A 19,848-nucleotide genomic window follows, 5' to 3' on the forward strand; every position below is an offset into this window, starting at 1 on the left:
GAAAGTCTTCCGCCTTTCGTGCGGAAGATATTCGAAACGTCGTCCTCTACATTTGTAGGTTTCTACAACAGGCAGTTGCTGTCCATTTGAAACTTAGATTCATTATGAATACTCTGCATAAACAGCGTATCAAATATTATCTTTAATGTATAAGACACGTAGATATCCTGGGGTCTGTAGGCCAGCACGTGTTCATGTGTATCATTTTTATAATAATACTAATATTTTTTTTCTAGTAGACTAATATAGAATAAAGATAAACGAATTTGTTACTCGCAGTTTATAAAAAACGATGTTCCAGATTCCGTGCTGTCCTTGGAATTACTACTTCCACAGTCGATCATATTCAGTGTGGTAAGCATGACTGTACAATATTGCTCGACAACACAATTTCCATCGTAACAAGCTTTTGTGAAGAATAGTGGGACTAATCTTCGACCACATATTTTGACAGATATTCCACATACTTCCCATTGTACGCGCACGCCAGCTTCCGTGGTCATATTTAAGAAGACTAAATGCACAAAAGTCCGTTTGAGTTGTACTGTCTACTGGTCAAATATGTAGTTAAATAGGGTCCCTGTGATTCTAGTTTCATTGTCCAGTTTTCTCTTGAAAATAGCCGTTGGTTTCGAGGTGTGGCTAGATGTTTGTGAGCCTTTGTGAAACTCGGGAATTTGTCTATTTTGTTAACGGTATTAGAAGATATGCCCATTGTCGGGTGGCTTAGCGACGTTACAGTTACGGGTTGGATAAAAGCACCAAGTTTCGTATGAAGCTCCTATGGGTTCTGATACTTACTTTTAGGCTAGGAGCCCTCCTGAATTTCGCCAGGTATCTACTTAAAACACCATAATGCAAAATGGCAGACGTCCATGGTCAAAAGTCACTATCTCAGTTTGTAAAAGTCACAATAAGGACCAACTGGTATCACAATAGATGTTTTGAGGCCAAGGAATCTGATTTTGGACATATACTGTTCACTTTTATTGTCTCTAGGACAATTTCAGGCAAATCAGTGATCTAGATTTAGTGAAAAAGTTGTTGATAAAGTTTTATTTTTTTAGGAGTTCTTCACATATTATATTACATGTTACGTTTTAATCTGCAGTGTTTTTTGTATGTTTTTGAGATTATGGTACTCATTACATGTGAACTTTCAAAATGGTTTGTGGTCAACGTTAGTTTTGTCACATTTTCAGTTGGAACAGATTCCCTTGCATAAACATTTGATTAGCTCTCTGCAGACGATAGAGACCTCAGGAATTGGTACTCAAGATTTGTCCGTTTTAGTCCAGGCAACTTCTTAGAGAGATGATATCACCTGCTGTGTCTGTTGCTAGTTGACCAAATTCCAGCCTGGTAGACTGCCCATTGGGCATGTTGAAGTAGGTCATCTTGAGATACAATATCGAATGTATTGTTTACCATCTGACATAATAACACACTACATGATTATATTATTGGTCACACCGTGAATAGAATTCAAAATCCTGTCTCACCTAATTGCACGTAAATTTTTTCATGGTTCGAATCTTATGGCAGAAGACGCACATTCTCCTCTCGTTATTAGATTGGAGAAGACTGATTTTGTCATACAGAAACGTTTGGAAATGATGGGAGGCTATATACACCAGCCCAGGTACACAGATGTCTCTGTGACCTCTTTTAACAGGGCTGCCAGGCTGATTTTTTTTTATCTTTTCCTTTGAAGGAAAATATTTTGTAGCAACCGAAAAAAAGAAATTAACACTAGCAAGACTTAGGATCTTGGTTTTCCTAGGCTAACACAGTTGGCATTGTTGCAGTAAAAGCAGTCTAGTTCCATATTGTGTCTTCAAACGCTTAGAAAGGAAAACTTAAGGTTATTGTTTATGCATGAATGCTAAATGCCATTTATGTTTTCATCAAACATATATTAATGACACAACCATGCAATATAAAGGACTAAAAAGGTTTGAAAATAAACCAAAAAATTTAGATTATAAAGAGCCGTATGATATTAGTGGCGCCTCACAGTTAATACTGAAGAGGAGGCCGGCATGACATGGTGGTTAGGGCGCTCGACTCGCAATCTGCAGGTCGCGGGTTCGAATCCTCGTCACATCAAACATGTTCACCCGGTGTCCGGACTAGGACGCCAGTCCTACTCCCGTATACACACTTCCAAAAGAATTTGGAGGTGTGAGAAACACTATACGCAACTACTAATACTGAAGAGGAGGCCGGAGATATTTTAATCCTAACCCCAAAAGTACAGAACAGTAAAACAGATTCTTACTTTAGGGATCTCGATTTATTTATAGGAGAGTTCGAGTCATCGGTCTTTCATAGCTATAAACGCGTCCGTAACCGCCAACCTTCGTCTTGCCAAACATGGCCTAACTGTTATTCGAACTGGAAAACTCCGAAATAACCTCAAAATCAAAATAAATCGTCGCACTTTTTTTAAGCAAGTCATTACACAGCATTTAATAAAACATACTTGTAATTGTTCATGCCCTTAAAAACACTGAATAATCACATAATTACGAAAATTGTATAAGCCCTTGATCATTGTGACCTTTTGAGGCTTGCATGCTCCTCTTGTTGCAAAATTTTTTAAAATAATTTTCATTGAATAATTTTCATTAGATTCTGATTTTAGCCATTCGACTAGCCTCAAAATCCTTGTTAAATACGGTAAAAGGCTTGGCTCCTCTGGTGTTTCGTTTGTAAATACAGAGATGTTTTACAGATAAAAAAAAAAAGAGCTAAGAGATACAACTGTTTTATGCCTTACACCACGAGATGTCACATCGATGAATTGGATAGAGCGAAACAAGAGTTGTGAGCGTTTTGCTATAAAAATATGCAATTTTTTTAAGAATTGTGCTCCCAAAACAAGTAATATATTGGTATCAATATAAAAAGTAAGTTTTATTTGTTAACAGTCTTTGGGGAGATATGGCTTCCTTTTCCACTGAATGGTAAGATGCAGACAAAGACATTTCCACATACAGATTCAACTTTTCATCCTCAGATTATTATATGGTTCCCACCTGAAGGCTCATGGAAATCATAGGAAGTCGGTCTGTTATGCATAACAATGTCCATATAACAAATTACTCTTGATAAACATTATACTAGTTTCACTCAACAAGCATTATGAAAAACATTTTGTTCCAACATAAAGAGCTCTAACTATAGATTCACTTGGCCATGTGTAGTTTATCATTATTACTTTTAAAGCCACTAATAATTGTGATCTGATTGTATAAAGCTGGAATCTCATTGTTTAAGTTTTTTGTTTTTAAGAGTTTAAGATTTGGCACAATAGAAGGAGTTGGGTAGTTACACGGCTATAAAACGTTGACCTATTGTACGAAATTCAGAAGAATAAACTAGAAGTATGGTTACCAATTTTTATCATACTTTTACACGAGACTAATATTTAAAAAGTTGCTTATTCTAACACGAAATAAAATCTTCAGTAGATTCTCTTTGTAGACATGCAGATGTTCATGTTCGCGTGCTTCGAAATAGGTATTTCAAACAGTTCTGTGCTGCTGTTCACATGCACGATTAATGATGGTTGATTTCATGCATTTAAGTATTTCAAGTTGTCGAAGGTGAGAGCCTTAGAAGTCTTAAACTTTACATAATCAGAATGGTGAAATCCCGTCGAACCTTTTAATATTCGACGTAGCAGTAGTTGGAAAAAGAATATGTAATTTTCGTTTTAGAGTCATCTCAAGGAAAACCGGGTTTTAACCTAGATTTCTCGTCTGTTGACGTCTCTATCTCATTTTTTACATAGTATACCCTTTTTATTTTTTGTATCTATTAATTTGTGTTCCCTAATGGGTCAGCAGTAAGTTTCCGGACTTACAACCCAAATATCCTGGGTTTGATTCCCCGTGGTGGACAAAGTACATCGAGTCCATTGTGTAGTTTTGCACTAAGAAAACAACAGCCATTAATTTCTAAGAGTTTGTTTGACGAGTCCACGTGTTGTTTTAGTTATCTTTTTATTTTTGTATCTATTAATTTGTGTTCCCTAATGGGTCAGCAGTAAATTTCCGGACTTACAACCCAAAAATCCTGGGTTTGATTCCCCGTGGTGGACAAAGTACATCGAGTCCATTGTGTAGTTTGTTTGACGAGTCCACGTGTTGTTTTAGTTATCTTTTTTTTTTTAAGTCACCAGTCTGTAACAGCAGTTGTTTAAAATTGAATTCCTAAATTTCACTTTAAGACTTCGCCCAAGAGTTACTTTTGTATATAATAATAATAACTTATGCTAAGAACAGGCTATCCCCACACGTCTCGGCTTTTCTTTAAAATTGGGCGGTTTTGATCATTATCGGGCATGCACACAATGACATATCCCACTTCTTTGTATGTACATACCCACCACTACCCACCCACTCGTACTTTCTTTCTCTGCTGCCCCAGAACAGCGTAAATGTCATATAGTGAACACATCTTGAAGTTTGTTTTTTATTATTTAGTTTTCCTACACGCTGTTGATAACAATCTGAGGATGAGTGTTTTATATCAGGGTAAAAAAGCCTTAAACGTATAAAGTATAGTTAACCGACTATTAGAATATATACGTTAACGAGCATTTTTGTTGTACCTTTGTTATAGAGCTAAGATCGAGGCCTGGGTATTTTGTTCCTTGTTATAAAGCGTAGTTTATAAAACGCTGGAGGGGAAATAAATGAAACCAGCCAAGTACAGGGTTAATAATAAATGCAAACCAGAATGTATAGACGTGTGTCCAAGATTTTTCACCCATCGTTATGCCTAATTATATGATCGTGCGACAGGTCTTCTGACTATGTTGGACACAGGTGTAGAGTATAAAGGGTTCGGTCTTGGAATTAAATAGTAATGATAAGCTAAATTTAACTGCTGAACTATAGCTTATGACAGATGAGAATTCTTTGCGAGCTGCCAAGAACATGACTTGTATATGTACTCTGCAGGTGAATTACTGAGTAATGTACATTTATAATTACTCTTTAAAGGCTCATATATACTTTTGTAAGAAAGCATAATTAACCAGTAACGTGAGCAAAATCTGTGAAGGATATCATATACTTGCTGGAAAAGTAATATAATACACAGTAATACAGTTAACGTACGATATTAATACATGAAAAACGACACTACTAAATCCACGGGAATATCGTGCACTGCCCTAAGTTCCTCCTGGTAACAGAATCAGGGTATCAAATATTTAATATCCAGGATGAGTCGTGGGGCACTACCATTCTACAAAACTTAATCAAAATATGTAAAAAGTACGTGAACCCTAACCGCACCCCCCGAACGGGAAATATTATAGAAACATCCAGAACAACAGAAAATACCCAAAACTTGTGTTGAACATTAAGTATTTTATTGTGACGTCTTGTTGAAACAAAACTCGAATACCTTGTTATAGTTTTAATGTGTTAGAACAACGTATATAAAATTGAACATATAATCATTATTAAATAAGGACATATCTCTGTCTTTATTATTGTTTTCTGATCTTCCACCTTAGTTGATTTTTGTCTTATAAAGTTTAATTGATATTGCCGCTTCTTCTGTGGTTTATGGTCGCCATACCTGTTTCTAAAGAGTGAGCTCACTTTAATTACACACCCAACATTTTTCACGTGCTTCTTTAGTAATGACGTCAGTAAACCGGTTAGATTCATAGCTGTGTCATCTGTTTCATTTTGATTTGAAATAGTATAACTACTGAAGTATGACTCATTAGTTCTAGCAAAGTGCACTTTTTGTAATTTCCATGTGTTAGAACTGTTGAATGTTCCGTCAATGATTCGCTTTATTAAGTGCCTGTATACGATGTAATATGTTTGTTAGGAGGATGGTAGTCATTTAAGGCTACACATCAACCTTGAACAAACAAGTTCAACTACATTGTGAAAAATTCTGAAAAATTCGAAGTTTGGTAAAAAACGCCGATCAAAGAGATAGAAAAGTAAGTTGAGTTAACGACCTTCATTTGGTATTCATTGTTTGTTTGTTTTGTTTTTGAATTTCGCACAAAGCTACACGAGGGCTATCTGCGCTAGCCTTCCCTAATTTAGCAGTGTAAGACTAGAGGGAAGGCAGCTAGTCATCACCACCCACCACCAACTCTTGGGCTACTCTTTTACCAAATAATAGTGGGATTGACCGTCACATTATAACGCCCTCACGGCTGAAAGGACGAGTATGTTTGGTGGGACGGGGATTCGAACTCGCGACCCTCAGATTGCGAGTCGAGCGTCCTAACCACCTGACCAACTGACCAAGAATTTGGCGTCAGTTAGCATCACTATTTATTTGTTATTTTTCTTGCCAAAACGTAATTTTTTATGAAGAAAAGATGACAGAGATATAATCTATGCTTTGGTTCACCATGACTGTTGTAAGAAACTAGTTTCGTCGAATTCACGACTAATTAGTGCTGCTTTGTGAAGCAAAACAAATAAGTTTGTTTCGTTGAATACCTAATTCATTTGTTTGCTTCGTTCTTCCAAACGGCACCAATGAACCGTGAATTCGGCAAAACTAGTCTGTTGCAGCGAAAATAGCGAATGATAATAATAATAAAAACGATTAGGTCTCTACGTCATAATTTCGTTACTGAAATTCACGTTTTGGGAAAGAAGATAATTTATCAAATAAATAAAAACCAGTTAGTCCAATGAATCATAATGGATAATTAATTGTGAAGGTACGTCACATGTTATCCAACGCTTAAAGTATTTTAGGTTATTCGCGGTGAGTAAAGAACTATACATCTAAACCAAAGTATCACTTTCTTAAAGAAACTGACAGGGAAGGTTGGCGTCAATAAACGTTAATGCTGTAAGGGAACCGATAGAAATTAGGCGTCAGTAAGCATCACTATTGTAAGGAGACCGACAGAGAAGTTAGGCGTCAGTGAGTAAGTTACATTTTGCTCAACAGATTACGAAGTCCATTGAGATATTGTGTAGAAAGAGTGGTAGAAGTAAGGGTGCAAGCGAGTACAAATGTACAATGTAGAAACATTAACCCAAATGTTGCACAAATATTTGACTAGGATGAACATGTCAATAATATACGGTTTGTTACTATAAATAACTTTGTAAACGGATAAACACACACAGTTATTCAAAGGTTGATTATGCTACATTTAAACGATCTTAGAGCCTCACCACGTCGTTACAACCATGTCACCATGTCCAGTCATGTTCTATCTGACGACCATGCATCTTGACAATAGTCCTGCAGCATAGTGTTCATTGCATAAAGCTCTTTCACAAGGTTATTGTGTCCAAAACACACCATTCGTTCTTGAATGCTTTCCATATCCATCTAGTGAACGAGGACGACTGTTTCGAAATGCTCATTTCAACAGTCGGATCACACAGAAAATACACTAGCGCTGCGCCTGGCGACTTCAATGGTACTTAAATGGTTTAGTACAGAATAACATGAATACTTGTTCAATTTCCAAACCGCTTGAGATATGTGCCAGTTGAACTGGAGCCCATGCACTGTTGGCTTGTTTATGTTGTGTACTGTTAATAGCGGTACTGATGGGATTTCTCCAGTTTTCTCTTTCATTACAGTCTATGTACTTTCAGTCATTACTGGAATTTTTAGAACAAAAACAGGAACACTAATTATATTCGTAACTGGTAAATTATTAATTCTACAATTGCATTTCATTTTAAAATCCCATCAGTCGTTTTAAGGATTTCTTTTTCGTAAATTTTTTATACAGATTTTCAAGATAGACACGCACACACACACACGTATTAAGTGAGGTATTTTTAAGTCACATGTTACTTATTACTTTTGGATTTAAAAACTAAAACTAAAGTAGAAAATAAGATGTAATTCAAGCTCACTGGACATGAATAAGATTGTTTTTATGTACTTTTAAACTTTATACTGCTACTGGCATGTTTTGAAAGAAAAAAAACAGCTTTCATAAACCTCTCACTGTGCATCTGCTAGTTAGATCTAATACGTGATTATCTGAACTGAAACCATCAGCGAGACTTAACGTAGAAAATGTCGCTTTGCGGGAGGCTATGTTGATCATGCTGTAACTAGGAAAACATACTTTCGAAAGCAATCTTCGAAATCCGTGTTCATATCAGGAAACACTTTCTTACCTGGTACAGCCACGTGACATTGAATACGCACAGCTTTAACCTACAGTGTAAGTCAGTGTAAGGTTAGAAGTACTTACCTGCCCTTCTTACAACTTTAATCTAAGGATCGATAAAGGATTTACCTCTAGTCTTATAAAATATAGCCTTCTGATAAGAATATTCCGTGTAAATCAAGTAAAAATACTGTTTGATTTGAGCCTTGTATAGGAAAGCAGCACATTATGCTAATACTGTAGTAAATTAATAATTTATCGAGAGAAGGCAGAGCAAGGTACTATTGAAACACACGATTTCTACAATAAGTATCATTATGTTTACAAATCGTTTTTGTTATTGATTTACTTCTTGATCGAGGTGACAATTTGGCGCAATGTCAAACGTCCCTGTTGTTGAAAAAAAAACAGTAATAAACATAATTTTAATTGCAGGTTTTTGCCATTTATTGCATTTACGGAATATGAGTAATTATAGGATTTGCCGTAAGCTATAAAGTATTTCAGGTAAACCTTGAACATGTGTAGAGTATATGACTGTTGGGAGTGTTGCACTGTTGAATTGTAAGTGAAACATTTGCCATATAAAGCTAATGTACTCTGCGGTGGTAAATGGCTACGCAAGTTACAGGTGTTAGTACTGGGATTCCTATCTGCCCAATTACAGTAATGGAGAAAAAAATATATATTTTCAGTTTTTTGTTTTTTTTATGTGGTGAATATCATATCAAAACATCCAAAATATAGCATTTATATGCCAACCTAGAAGTGTAATAATAATTACCAGGAAAACTTGAAAGTCATATAAATATATATTGTTAAGCTAATAATTTATCATAATTATAAAAACTTACGAGTGAAAGTAAAGAACAATGTAAATAATACGTCAACCTCACCATATCGTGCCGCGACAAGGATTTCCACCCAATACTAGGGCTTATCAGGCCCGCTGGTATACGATAGTCAGAGTAGTGGTTGTCGTGCCGCGACAAGGATTTCCACCCAATACTAGGGCTGATCAGGCCCGCTGGTATACGATAGTCAGAGTAGTGGTTGAAATACTATTCATATTATCAGTTGTTAAAACAACACCTGTTTTGGAGGGAACTACATTAATTTGGTGAACTGTAATTAAAAATGTATATATCGATTTTAATTAATTCATTACTCATGAAAATTACGTTTATAACTGACTGTGGCTTGTAAGTAGCACAAGAAGCGGATTAGATTTCTTGTTGGCTGACCTATTTGTATTTTACGTTAACACTGACAGACCGTATATTTTGAAATATAAATATTGGCATTTTATTTCTTTTAATTACATTATTTAAGCTATATACTAGGTTATGTTGTGCCCAAGGAGAGACAAGATTAGTAAAATACTAATGTCATTCTATACTGGTTACTTTATTTGGATCACCCAAAGAAACATATTTTTAGAACAGTATTGGTTGCATATCCAAAATAGATTGAGTGTGTGATATGTCAGAAGATTGCTCTATATTCTCCGACTTTCAAAATAGTATGTTACTAAGGGTGCGTTTTAATAGGTGGTAAATCGTTATCAAATGCCGATCTTTGATTGGCTGTTCAAAGACATCTACCACTAGTCTAAAAACTGTGACAATCTAAAGGAAAGACCTTTGCCACTAGGAAAAACTGTAGTTTGCTAATCTTGATATTGTACAGGCTTGTAAAGTTCAACAGACGTGTGGCTCTGTCCCAGTTGACAGGTTCCTTTGATAGTAATTAAGGTTCGCCTGTCTTCAACCGTATGCCATGCGGAAAACATTACAGAGACTGTCATATGGTATTCGACAACCAGTCCTAAAAAAACGTTTATCTATACAGAACACAAACTGTGGACAGTGAATGACTGAAAGCGTTTGAATTGGTCTGTTGAGTCATATCTCACTTTTTTCTTTCTTTTTTTAATTGAAGTCTGCCTCTATTTGGACAGTGCAAAGCACTTCTGTAATAGTGTGTTTTTGTGGTTGGAGTTAGTTCCTTTGAACCTGGAGAAAGTTTAATAATACTGAGAATGGACTTGAACGCTGTAACCGATCTTATTAATGTCAAAAGGCTACGTTTCTACCCTGATGAACAAAGCCCTTTCCGAGACGGTAATGCACTTTCGCTCGTTCTATCGGAAATTAATTTGAAGAACGTGAAAAAAAGATCATCATCACCTTTGACCAGCCAGTCACCTATCAGAGACCAGTTCCACCAACATCAGTAATCCTTTGCCGTTATTTGTGAATCAATTACAGACCACACTCCTCCATGGGTAGACTACAATGGAACAAAACGCCATCTGATGTCTTGTAAAGTTTATGCCACACGCTTTAAAAGATGGTCCAGCTAATAGGGAAGGAGTAGGGATGAATAATGTGGGCAAATTAATGTGCTTTGCTTTAATCTTTTTTTAAACTTAATTCCTGTGGCATTGAGATTAACCAGGTATTTGAGGTTTTAAAAATTTCTATATATTTGTGTAATATATATGAGAAATATATATAATATATAAGAAACCCTTGCTATTGTTACTCGTATATTAAAAGGAATAAAAGCTGTATACTCCAATATTTATATTATTTTGCTGTTTATTATTATTATTATTTTTATATACTTTCCATATATCTAACCAAACCGTCGATACCACAACGTGTGCGTATCTGTTGTATCCAAATATGCAATCCATATGATGGTAACATATTTCAGTTAGGGGTTTTGAGCGGTCAAAGAAACACAGTTTCGGAGTGGCCACACCATCTTACCAGCAACGAATTGATCATCTCTTCCTTTTTTGTTTTGTTTCTGAAATCAAATTATGCAACTTTTCTTCATTGTCTGTTTGAGGTTTGAGACCTTGTTCTTGATCTTCTGATCTATCGGAAAGCGACTATTACCACTACTGTCCTTGTTAGCACTAAACGTACTTTTGAGCGCCGCCACGGTATCTCTAGGCATAGTAAATGGATTTGCCTCAACAAGGCCTATCAGAAAGTCCATTGTGATCCCATCCACAGCGGCTCCATTTGTTGCAAGTCGAACATCTCGGAATGTCGCATACACAGGTAATCAAGGAAATAATGGTGATTGAAGGTGATATACCGAAGAGTAGCAAAGTTCCAGTCACGGTCAGCAGGGCTATGAGCTATCTGCTGAAGATGTATTAGACTCTGGTGTGAAAAACAGGCGCAACGACGGCGAAGGAGAAGAAAGTCCACTTAAATATGGAATTTCTGATGCTGATGTGGCCAGTCAGAACTCGGATAATTTTTGTCCGATTTGGTAAATTGTAATCGTCGTATCTCATCGAATGCTAAATCCTGTATATTTTCACCAAAAATAAGATAAATCCCGGATATTTTACGTCCGTTTCCTGCCAAGAAGCGCCTTTGATTAAAGTCACGATTTCAGAACAGTGATTGTTTCATCCAGGTTTAGGCCCGGCATGGCCAGGTGGATAAGACGCTCGACTCGCAATCTGAGGGTCGCGGGTTCGAATCTCTGTCCCACCAAACATGCTCGCCCTTTCAGCCGTGGGGGCGTTATAATGTTACGGTCAATCTCACTATTCGTTGGCAAAAGAGTAGCCCAAGAGTTGGCGGTGGGTGGTGATGACTAGCTGCCTTCCCTCTAGTCTTACACTGCTAAATTAGGGACGGCTAGCGCAGATAGCCCTCGTGTAGCTTTGCGCGAAATTCAAAAACAAACAAATCATTCAGGTTCTGTAATTGACTTAGGTATAAATATTTTTAGAAGTTAATATTCTTTTTGTTATTGAAAACGGAAGCATAATCATAGCGATGCATTATTTATTCCCGACCGAGCGTGCCCAGTGAAATAACAATAATAAATTATTTCCGAAACGAGAAAATTATGATGTTATTTAAGAAAATGAGCAACTTTGAATACCGAAAGGAACGCTGCATCACATTGATAACAGGTAGAATAGCAATAAAAAAAAATAAGCTTTGAACTAACAGTGAAATAACAATAATAAATTATTTCCGAAACGAGAAAATTATGATGTTATTTAAGAAAATGAGCAACTTTGAATACCGAAAGGAACGCTGCATCACATTGATAACAGGTAGAATAGCAATAAAAAAATAAGCTTTGAACTGATGAGGAGATAAATAATCGTAAACCTGGCGAATAACCAGAGAAGTATTATACACTGATTTCTTTTTATAAATACAGTTGTACTTGATTTGAAATAATGTATTTCAGGAACAAACATCGTATTACTGGCATGTCTTGTTGTATAGAGCATAGTTGAATACACTAGTTACCATTTGTGTTTTAAAATAGAGTATGTATTTATAAGTTTAGTTTTTCCGACAGGGTAATTTTATGTTGAATGTTGAATGAGCTCATGGCTAGTTCCGACCAACTAACACTGCTCCACTAGGTTTTCACTCAAAGGAACAATATGTATTATTATAAACAGTGGGAAAGAAAATCTTTAAATTCATAAGTATGTCCAAGAATAATTTTAGCTGAACAATTGAGATCCAGGTTTTAAAAAAAATCCGAACGAAAATGTCACGCACATACATACTCACTCACATTATATGCGCGCTCTTTAATATTATAAGTTATTGTCTTTGCAAAGTATTTTTTGAATTACATTAACTCCGTCCTTACGGTTTTGCTAACATAACTTGTAGAAGCTTATTCTCTCCACTAATGTGTAAGGTAAAAAAATAAAAATAGAAGATATGTCTTTTGTTTGTTTGTTAGTTTTCACGCATTGGTGACAGAAGGAGTGGTCAGAGGTCAGTGACAACTTAAGCATAAGTTCATCTTTACAGTAACATAATCAACCACCTGCGACTTAACAATATTAGCACTGCGCGGCCCCAAAAACCTTTTTTTTTCTTCTGAATATTTGTTGATCCCTTATTCTTAGAAAAGACCTTGGGGCATCATTTAATTCCATTTAATACCCCGAATCACAGACGCTAAGAAATCTACTACCCCTCTGTGAGAGTCTGGGGAACGCTTATCGTTTGGCACACGGTTAGTGACTTTCGTCATTAAGAGCTTTATCCCACAATACCCACGCTGACCTCTTCTCCAATCTTTGAACTGTGGTGTTGGAGTGTTAAGAGCTAAAACCGTTTCCCTGCGGCATTACTCATAGCGGCGTCAATTGTCAGGAAATTACAAACACACGAGTGGCCCTAAGAAATGTTGTGATTTGTAAATTACGGTGAAGCCGTTTCTGTGTAGCGTCAAAATTAATCCTCATGTGCTAAGGAGTGGAACGAACTGAACGCTTGATAACATTTTCTAACGTTATGTAGGAGAGACGTGTATGTTTTACCACAAGGTAATTCAGGTTAAAACACGGAGATGTTGCCCCACGTCATAAAGTGTTACGATTTTGAACTTGACCTTCGTCACACAGTTGTACCTTATGTACACACACACACACACACAAACAAACAACCTAATGATTAACAAGTTATTGTGTAAACATGAACAAAAGTTCAGTTATAAAACCTCACGGATACATTTTATAAGGCGGTAGATATATGTCATGTATCCGAAATGATCGATATTTGTACTGATTTTCAATTATATTCATTTGAACTTAAGTAATTTTCACTGCGTCATTGATCGTTTCACTTCTTTTTGTTTTAAAACCTTGTTGGAATTATAATCTTCCATACTCGAAACGTTATGCAGAAGAGAAAAATAAAAGTCAGCAGTCTGAGATATTTTCTATTTATTTTTAACTGTGTGTGAAACTAAAGTTTTATACGTAAAGGCTTTTAATACATAAAAGCATGTTTGTATGTGTAGGCGAAGATTTCTACAGTGTAAAACGTGTTTATGTGTATTCCAGGGGGTTATAGTGTAGAACCTTGTTTATATGTATTCCCAGGGGTTTGTACCGTAGAACCCTGTTTATGTGTATTCCCGTAGATTGATAGCGTAGAAGCCTGTTTATCTGTACTTCCATGGATTTGTAGTGTAGAAATATGTTTGTGTATTTTCAAGGGTTTGTTGTGTTGACGCTTGTTTGTGTGTATTTCCAGATGTTCTTAGTATATAAACATTTCTATGTGTATTTCCAGATGTCCTTAGTATATAAACACGTTTATGTGTACTTCCAGGGGTTTGTAGTGTAGAAATATGTTTGTGTATTTTCAGGGGTTTGTTGTGTTGACGCTTGTTTGTGTGTATTTCCAGATGTCCTTAGTATATAAACACGTTTATGTGTACTTCCAGGGGTTAGTAGTGTAGAAGCGTGTTTATGAGTATTCCCATGTTTTTTGCAGTGTATGGAAGCGCAATTATATAATTGGAATCATGCTTATAAATGTTACCACCCATTGTTATTCTTTGTGGTAGCTTACCTGTTCAACTTCATCTTCGTTCTGTTTCATTATCATGGTAAGGTATTAGCTACCAGCGAAAAATTATGTCACCTTGTAAAATAATCCGAATTAGGAGCTATTCATACCACTTAATCAGCAGGAAGGAATGTGACCTGTGGGCGATGTTAGGGATGGGATGCTAATGTCATTTCTTGGTAAATAACCCACGTAATGAAGCTTTAAAATAATAGGTTGAGTAGCAGCTTGCTTATGTTTTGTGTGTCAGATCTAGCCCTTAAGGTGTTCGTTGTAGTTTTGATAAGGGCTTGTTGTGTATCTGTAAGAATCTAACAGGATACTCTACATACTTCCCTTCGTCGAGGTTTCATTGATATTCCTTCTCAATTATATATTCAGGACAACTGGCGAAATTTAAATAAATTTGATACATAAAATGATTCGAACGTATATATTAACCACCGCTTTTCTAGGATAATAGTAACACAAGTTGTGTAATATATATATTTTAGGTTTGAATGTAGATGTCTATGTATATTAATAGTTAAGTGTAGCCTATAGTGAGTGGTGATAAGTTTGACTCTGAGAAACCAATAATAGCAAATGACTGTCATTTTACTAGCTCACATCAAAAACTTAATGATATTAGAGATTGTAATAAAATTTGCATTTAAATGATAAGGTCATAGCAATTCTAGTGGCCAGTGGTTAGCGTGCCCAGATTATCGGGCCAAGGATTCCCTCGTTCGCGACCCGTTGGCGCAAAAAACAAACTCACTCTGCATTTAGATGTGCTATAACAATAACGCACAAATTCTATTGTTAGATCAAACAAGAGAAGCCAGCCAGCTTGTAAACAGGCAGTTTGTATAACTTTGCGCAAAATTATGAAACAAACTAGTGTGAAAATTAATTATAAAATACGGATTAAATACGTACTTATGTTTAATTACAGGTAAACAAACCGTGTAAAGTATAGGGCTGCTGTAGTTCAAATTTTGCGAGTTTTAATGTGTGTCGTTTTAAGGTGTCGGGAATACGTTATACTAATTCACTATTGGTGATCTCTTGTGTTATTATCCTGATTCGCGATTTAAAATAGCAAACATCTAAGTGAAAAATAAGTATAGAACACTTATTATAATACCCTCCTCCCCAGCCAAACTGTGTGAACATAATTATTTGTTATCATGTTTCAGTCAGTCTGTCTGTCAAAATAGCTCGGCTAGTGTTGTCTACATGGATATGTTTTGAACATTGTGTTTGTCTCTCTACAATACACTGTCGAACACAGATATCAGTAGATATATTGTACTCTGGACCACATATATCAAGTTTAGGTTACACAATTCGTGTTCGTTAAAACGCGTTTTTTATACTCTCGACAACTGATATAAACGGCGGTAAAATGCGGTTATTATTCTCAACTATACTGATATCGACAGATTTTTGTTCGTTAAAACGCGTTTTTTATACTCTCGACAACTGATATAAACGGCGGTAAAATGCGGTTATTATTCTCAACTATACTGATATCGACAGATTTTTGTTCGTCACAACGCGTTTATTATACTCTCGATCATTGATATCAAGAATATTTTGTTCTACATCATGTTTTTGACTATCTGCTAAAAACTTATACATTCAGTCAATGATGTTAAGGTTGTTTTTTTTCTTCTTCTGTGTATATGTCTGTATGTATGCATTGTAAAACATGTTTCAAGTACAGCTTGATTAATTTAGATCAGAACTTTCCGTTAATCTTGGAACTAGTCAGATAGGTTGTATCGAAATGGGGTCAAGGTAACAGGAAGAAACTATCGGGCTTTTAGTAATGGCTACGAAGTTTGAAAATTAATAGATTGAGACCTTCGCTGTTTAATACTTGAAGTGGAAAAATCAGTATACACGCAAAGCAGGTTCATATAACAAACCACTTCAGAAATTGTAATTAATGTTTACAACAGATTGGATGTCTAGGAACACGTTGTAGAAGTTATGTATATTCTTCAGCTCTAACAGCCATTTGATATATATATATATATATATATATACAGTTTATTTACTAATGGCGTTATGGACAATTCAATTTCAAGAACACCATGAAAATTCAACATGCTCAGAAGCGGATTTAAACTTTTATAGATTTATTTTTATCAACACTGTTGTGCATATTTTACTTCTTTTTTGTTTAGACATGTTTCCATTAACAGTGTGTTTATATTTATATATATATATATATATTAATTTCAGGCCAAATTAGAACGAGTGTTAGGTTTAACTGTCTCCAGTAACGCGGCTCTTGACTGTGATCCTCAACAAAATGTCGTGGCGTACCCTGCTGGGTAAGTAAAGTTTTTTACATAGCTTGAGTTTGTGTCGTGTGAATGTAACAAAAGATGGGATATTGTTATTAGTTAACGAACGTTTGAAGTGTGTTATAGACAAAGTGAATAAAAGCTCCACTTACGTTGCTTGTGTGATTCCAAATATAAAATATCCTGTGAAGAAAGTCGATATCCGAGAAACGAAGTTACTTACTTGAAAGCGACATTTCCAGATTTTGTCAGATTAAGAAGACTAGGCGATCTGATTTTATCTGTCCAGTAATACAGGCCTGCGATGGTTTTATTGTCTTGAAAGTTTTACACGTCCTACAGTAAGTCCTGTACGCTGAATCCGAAAACAATAACCATTTTTCTCCATCACGTACAGATTTTTCACAAAACGTTATATGAACTTTTGCATAAGTGAATACTTTTCATTGGAATCGGATCACATTATGTTATGCTTAAAATGTTGACAACCACTGGCTGTAAATTTCTCTAGATCAATAGCGACGTGAGAGTCTTATCGATCGTTCTAGAACCCAAACATAACAATAAAAAAATTTCATTGTGGTAAACGAAATGATAATTTGATCTAAGTAAGAAAAGTTAGAAAAAAATAATAATATTATTTTCGAAATCTGCGTAGCTGAATTATGGAAAATCCGTTATTAAAAACCAAAACAACTTTTATTAAGTTTAAATTCGCAGGCCTGTGTTATCCTAGCCTGATTAAGGGTCACTTTGAAATAAATACTTTCTTTTTCCGAGATTGTCTCATTTAACACGTTATTTTGTGTTATTCTGCGGTGTGTTATAGCCAATCTGCTAAATACACGTTGTACATAGCTTGGATTATTTATTTATTTTTTGGGTGGAGAGTAGCGTACAGGTATGAAATGTTGTTAAGGAAAAGTTACTAAAACATTGTTGTTTATACCTTGCTAGTTAGATATTGTTTTTCCTGCATATATGCCTTATATAAGTACATGGGTTTTGTTTACACGTGTACAACTATTGATGTACCACTTGCTAAAATGAAACGAAATATTTGATTCTTAAATTAAATTTCTAACAAAAAATAATGTTCGATATTATTTTACGTAACTCAAATGTAGTTAAGTGCTAAGACTAACGGAATACATTAAATATTTAAAATCGCGAAATATAGTTGTATTAGTGTAAATATTTGTTGTAATGATTTTTTTTTAGTTTAACATATAATAGATTTATGCCGATATTAATTTGCATACTCTGCTAAAATTTTTCATAACAAAGTTAACACAGTATCTTACATCCATGTGCTTGTCAATTGCAAGTCTATAACACGTCATGTTTGGACTGTAATTTATACGATAGCACATTTTTCTTCACAATTTCTGTACAGACTACTAGACCACACAGATCCTTCCTACCCCCTTTTTTTTAGGGTCAATCGAAGGCGATTGGTTAGTCATTACGCTCATCTTCTCTAATTAGTATAGAATATAACGTTCTGATAGCGATGTAGATTTTATAAGGTTTTGTTATATTTTATCATGTCACGTTGACTTAGTTGTAATGTTGAATCTGTATCCCACCAGAAGGAGTGTTTTATAGATAAGCTCATATATAGGTTTCTTTAGCCACCATCAAGTGGTTCCTGAACAGCATGTTTAAATATCTGGGTGTTAAATAATTAATTTTCTACTTGTGAAAGACACTAGTGAGTGGTGGACATTATTAGCTTATTAAAAGTTTTGAGTTTTAATAATGAGTTATACTTAATTACTGACAAGATGTAAATAAACTTTGGTATTATGGTGTATTCTTATACATCTTGTTATTTTGGATTTCATGTTATATATTTACAACGACAGGTTTTGTCAGTGTGTCCAAGGTTAAAACCAAAAAAGGAAGCGAAATGTTAGATTTTTGCACGTTGAATATACATGGACACGTTCATCTCCCCAGGTACCCTTGCTTATGTATATCATGCGGTATATATTGTTTAATCAGTTAAGTCATTACTTAAATGTTTAGTTATACACCGACATCCACATAAAAAGGTGTGACGTTTATAAATCGTGTTTAGGGGGAAGAAATATATATACAGATACCGCATGCAAGAGAAAGTTTTTTTGCTGTAGTAACTTCAGTTTGACAGTGTCAATACAGAAAAAACAAGTATCTCTGTGTGATGCCTTATGTTTATGCATGTTGTTGTTTATTATTCTGCGCTGTATATAGATTGAGTAATTTCGGCCGTTTGGTCATTTTAACAAAAAAAAAAAACAGCCAGATAGGAACCTTAATATAAAACATAATTGCCCTATTACTTGAAAAGGTCGAAGATCAAAGCCAACTTCATTTCGTAGTCACGTGAAATACAGGTCAGATTTTTCAGGGATTAGACAGATATGAAAAACGGGTTTAGCGTATTAATCTCCAAATACCAAAGTGATGTGAGTTTCTTTTAAAGCAAGGTTTTTGTCTCCAGTTCGTCTGCGTTAAAATGGAATCCGGTGCTGAAATTCAACAAATGAGTGTTTATACTTTTAAATCAAGTAAAAGTGTTTCGTATGTCGTGTGTAATGTTTGGCCAACTGTATATGATTTCGTACTTTTTTTTTCTAATGGTCCACTTTAGAAAATCAATTATAAGATAATCGTTTTCTGCACAGTTTAAGACAAAAAAGAAGTAAAAAATCTACCTACAGTAGTGAGAAGTGTATAGATAATTATGCAACAGATAAAGCCAAAAGATGTGTATTCACTTTTTGTTCTTAGGGTGTGTGTCTAAAAATCAAGCTTGAATAACCAGGGGTATCTATTTTGGTCGAATAATTTAACATAAAACTAAGTGACAGCGTTGAAATCTCATCTTCCGATGAATGAGGCCTGACATTGCCACGTGGTTAAGGAGCTCGACTCGCAATCTGCAGGTCGCGGTTTCGAATCCCCGTCCCACCAAACATGCCCGCACTTTCAACCCTGGAAGCGTTATAACGTGATAGTTAATTTCACCATTCATTGG

The 19,848-nt window shown here is 35.4% G+C and overlaps 1 protein-coding gene across 4 annotated transcripts in view; it reads left to right on the plus strand.

Annotated features, from left to right (window-relative positions):
• The window catches only part of LOC106466208 (mitogen-activated protein kinase-binding protein 1-like), a 124,675-nt gene that overhangs the window by 44,425 nt on the left and 60,402 nt on the right, over positions 1-19,848 (plus strand). For all 4 annotated transcript variants that reach the window (XM_022394166.1, XM_022394167.1, XM_013926456.2 and 1 more), the window contains one exon: positions 16,759-16,850. In XM_022394166.1, the coding sequence (XP_022249874.1) occupies positions 16,759-16,850 (92 nt within the window). The remainder of the gene's footprint in view (positions 1-16,758; positions 16,851-19,848) is intronic.

This window comes from Limulus polyphemus, unplaced genomic scaffold (assembly GCF_000517525.1).
Source record: "Limulus polyphemus unplaced genomic scaffold, Limulus_polyphemus-2.1.2 Scaffold2187, whole genome shotgun sequence".
Taxonomy (NCBI): domain Eukaryota; kingdom Metazoa; phylum Arthropoda; class Merostomata; order Xiphosura; family Limulidae; genus Limulus; species Limulus polyphemus.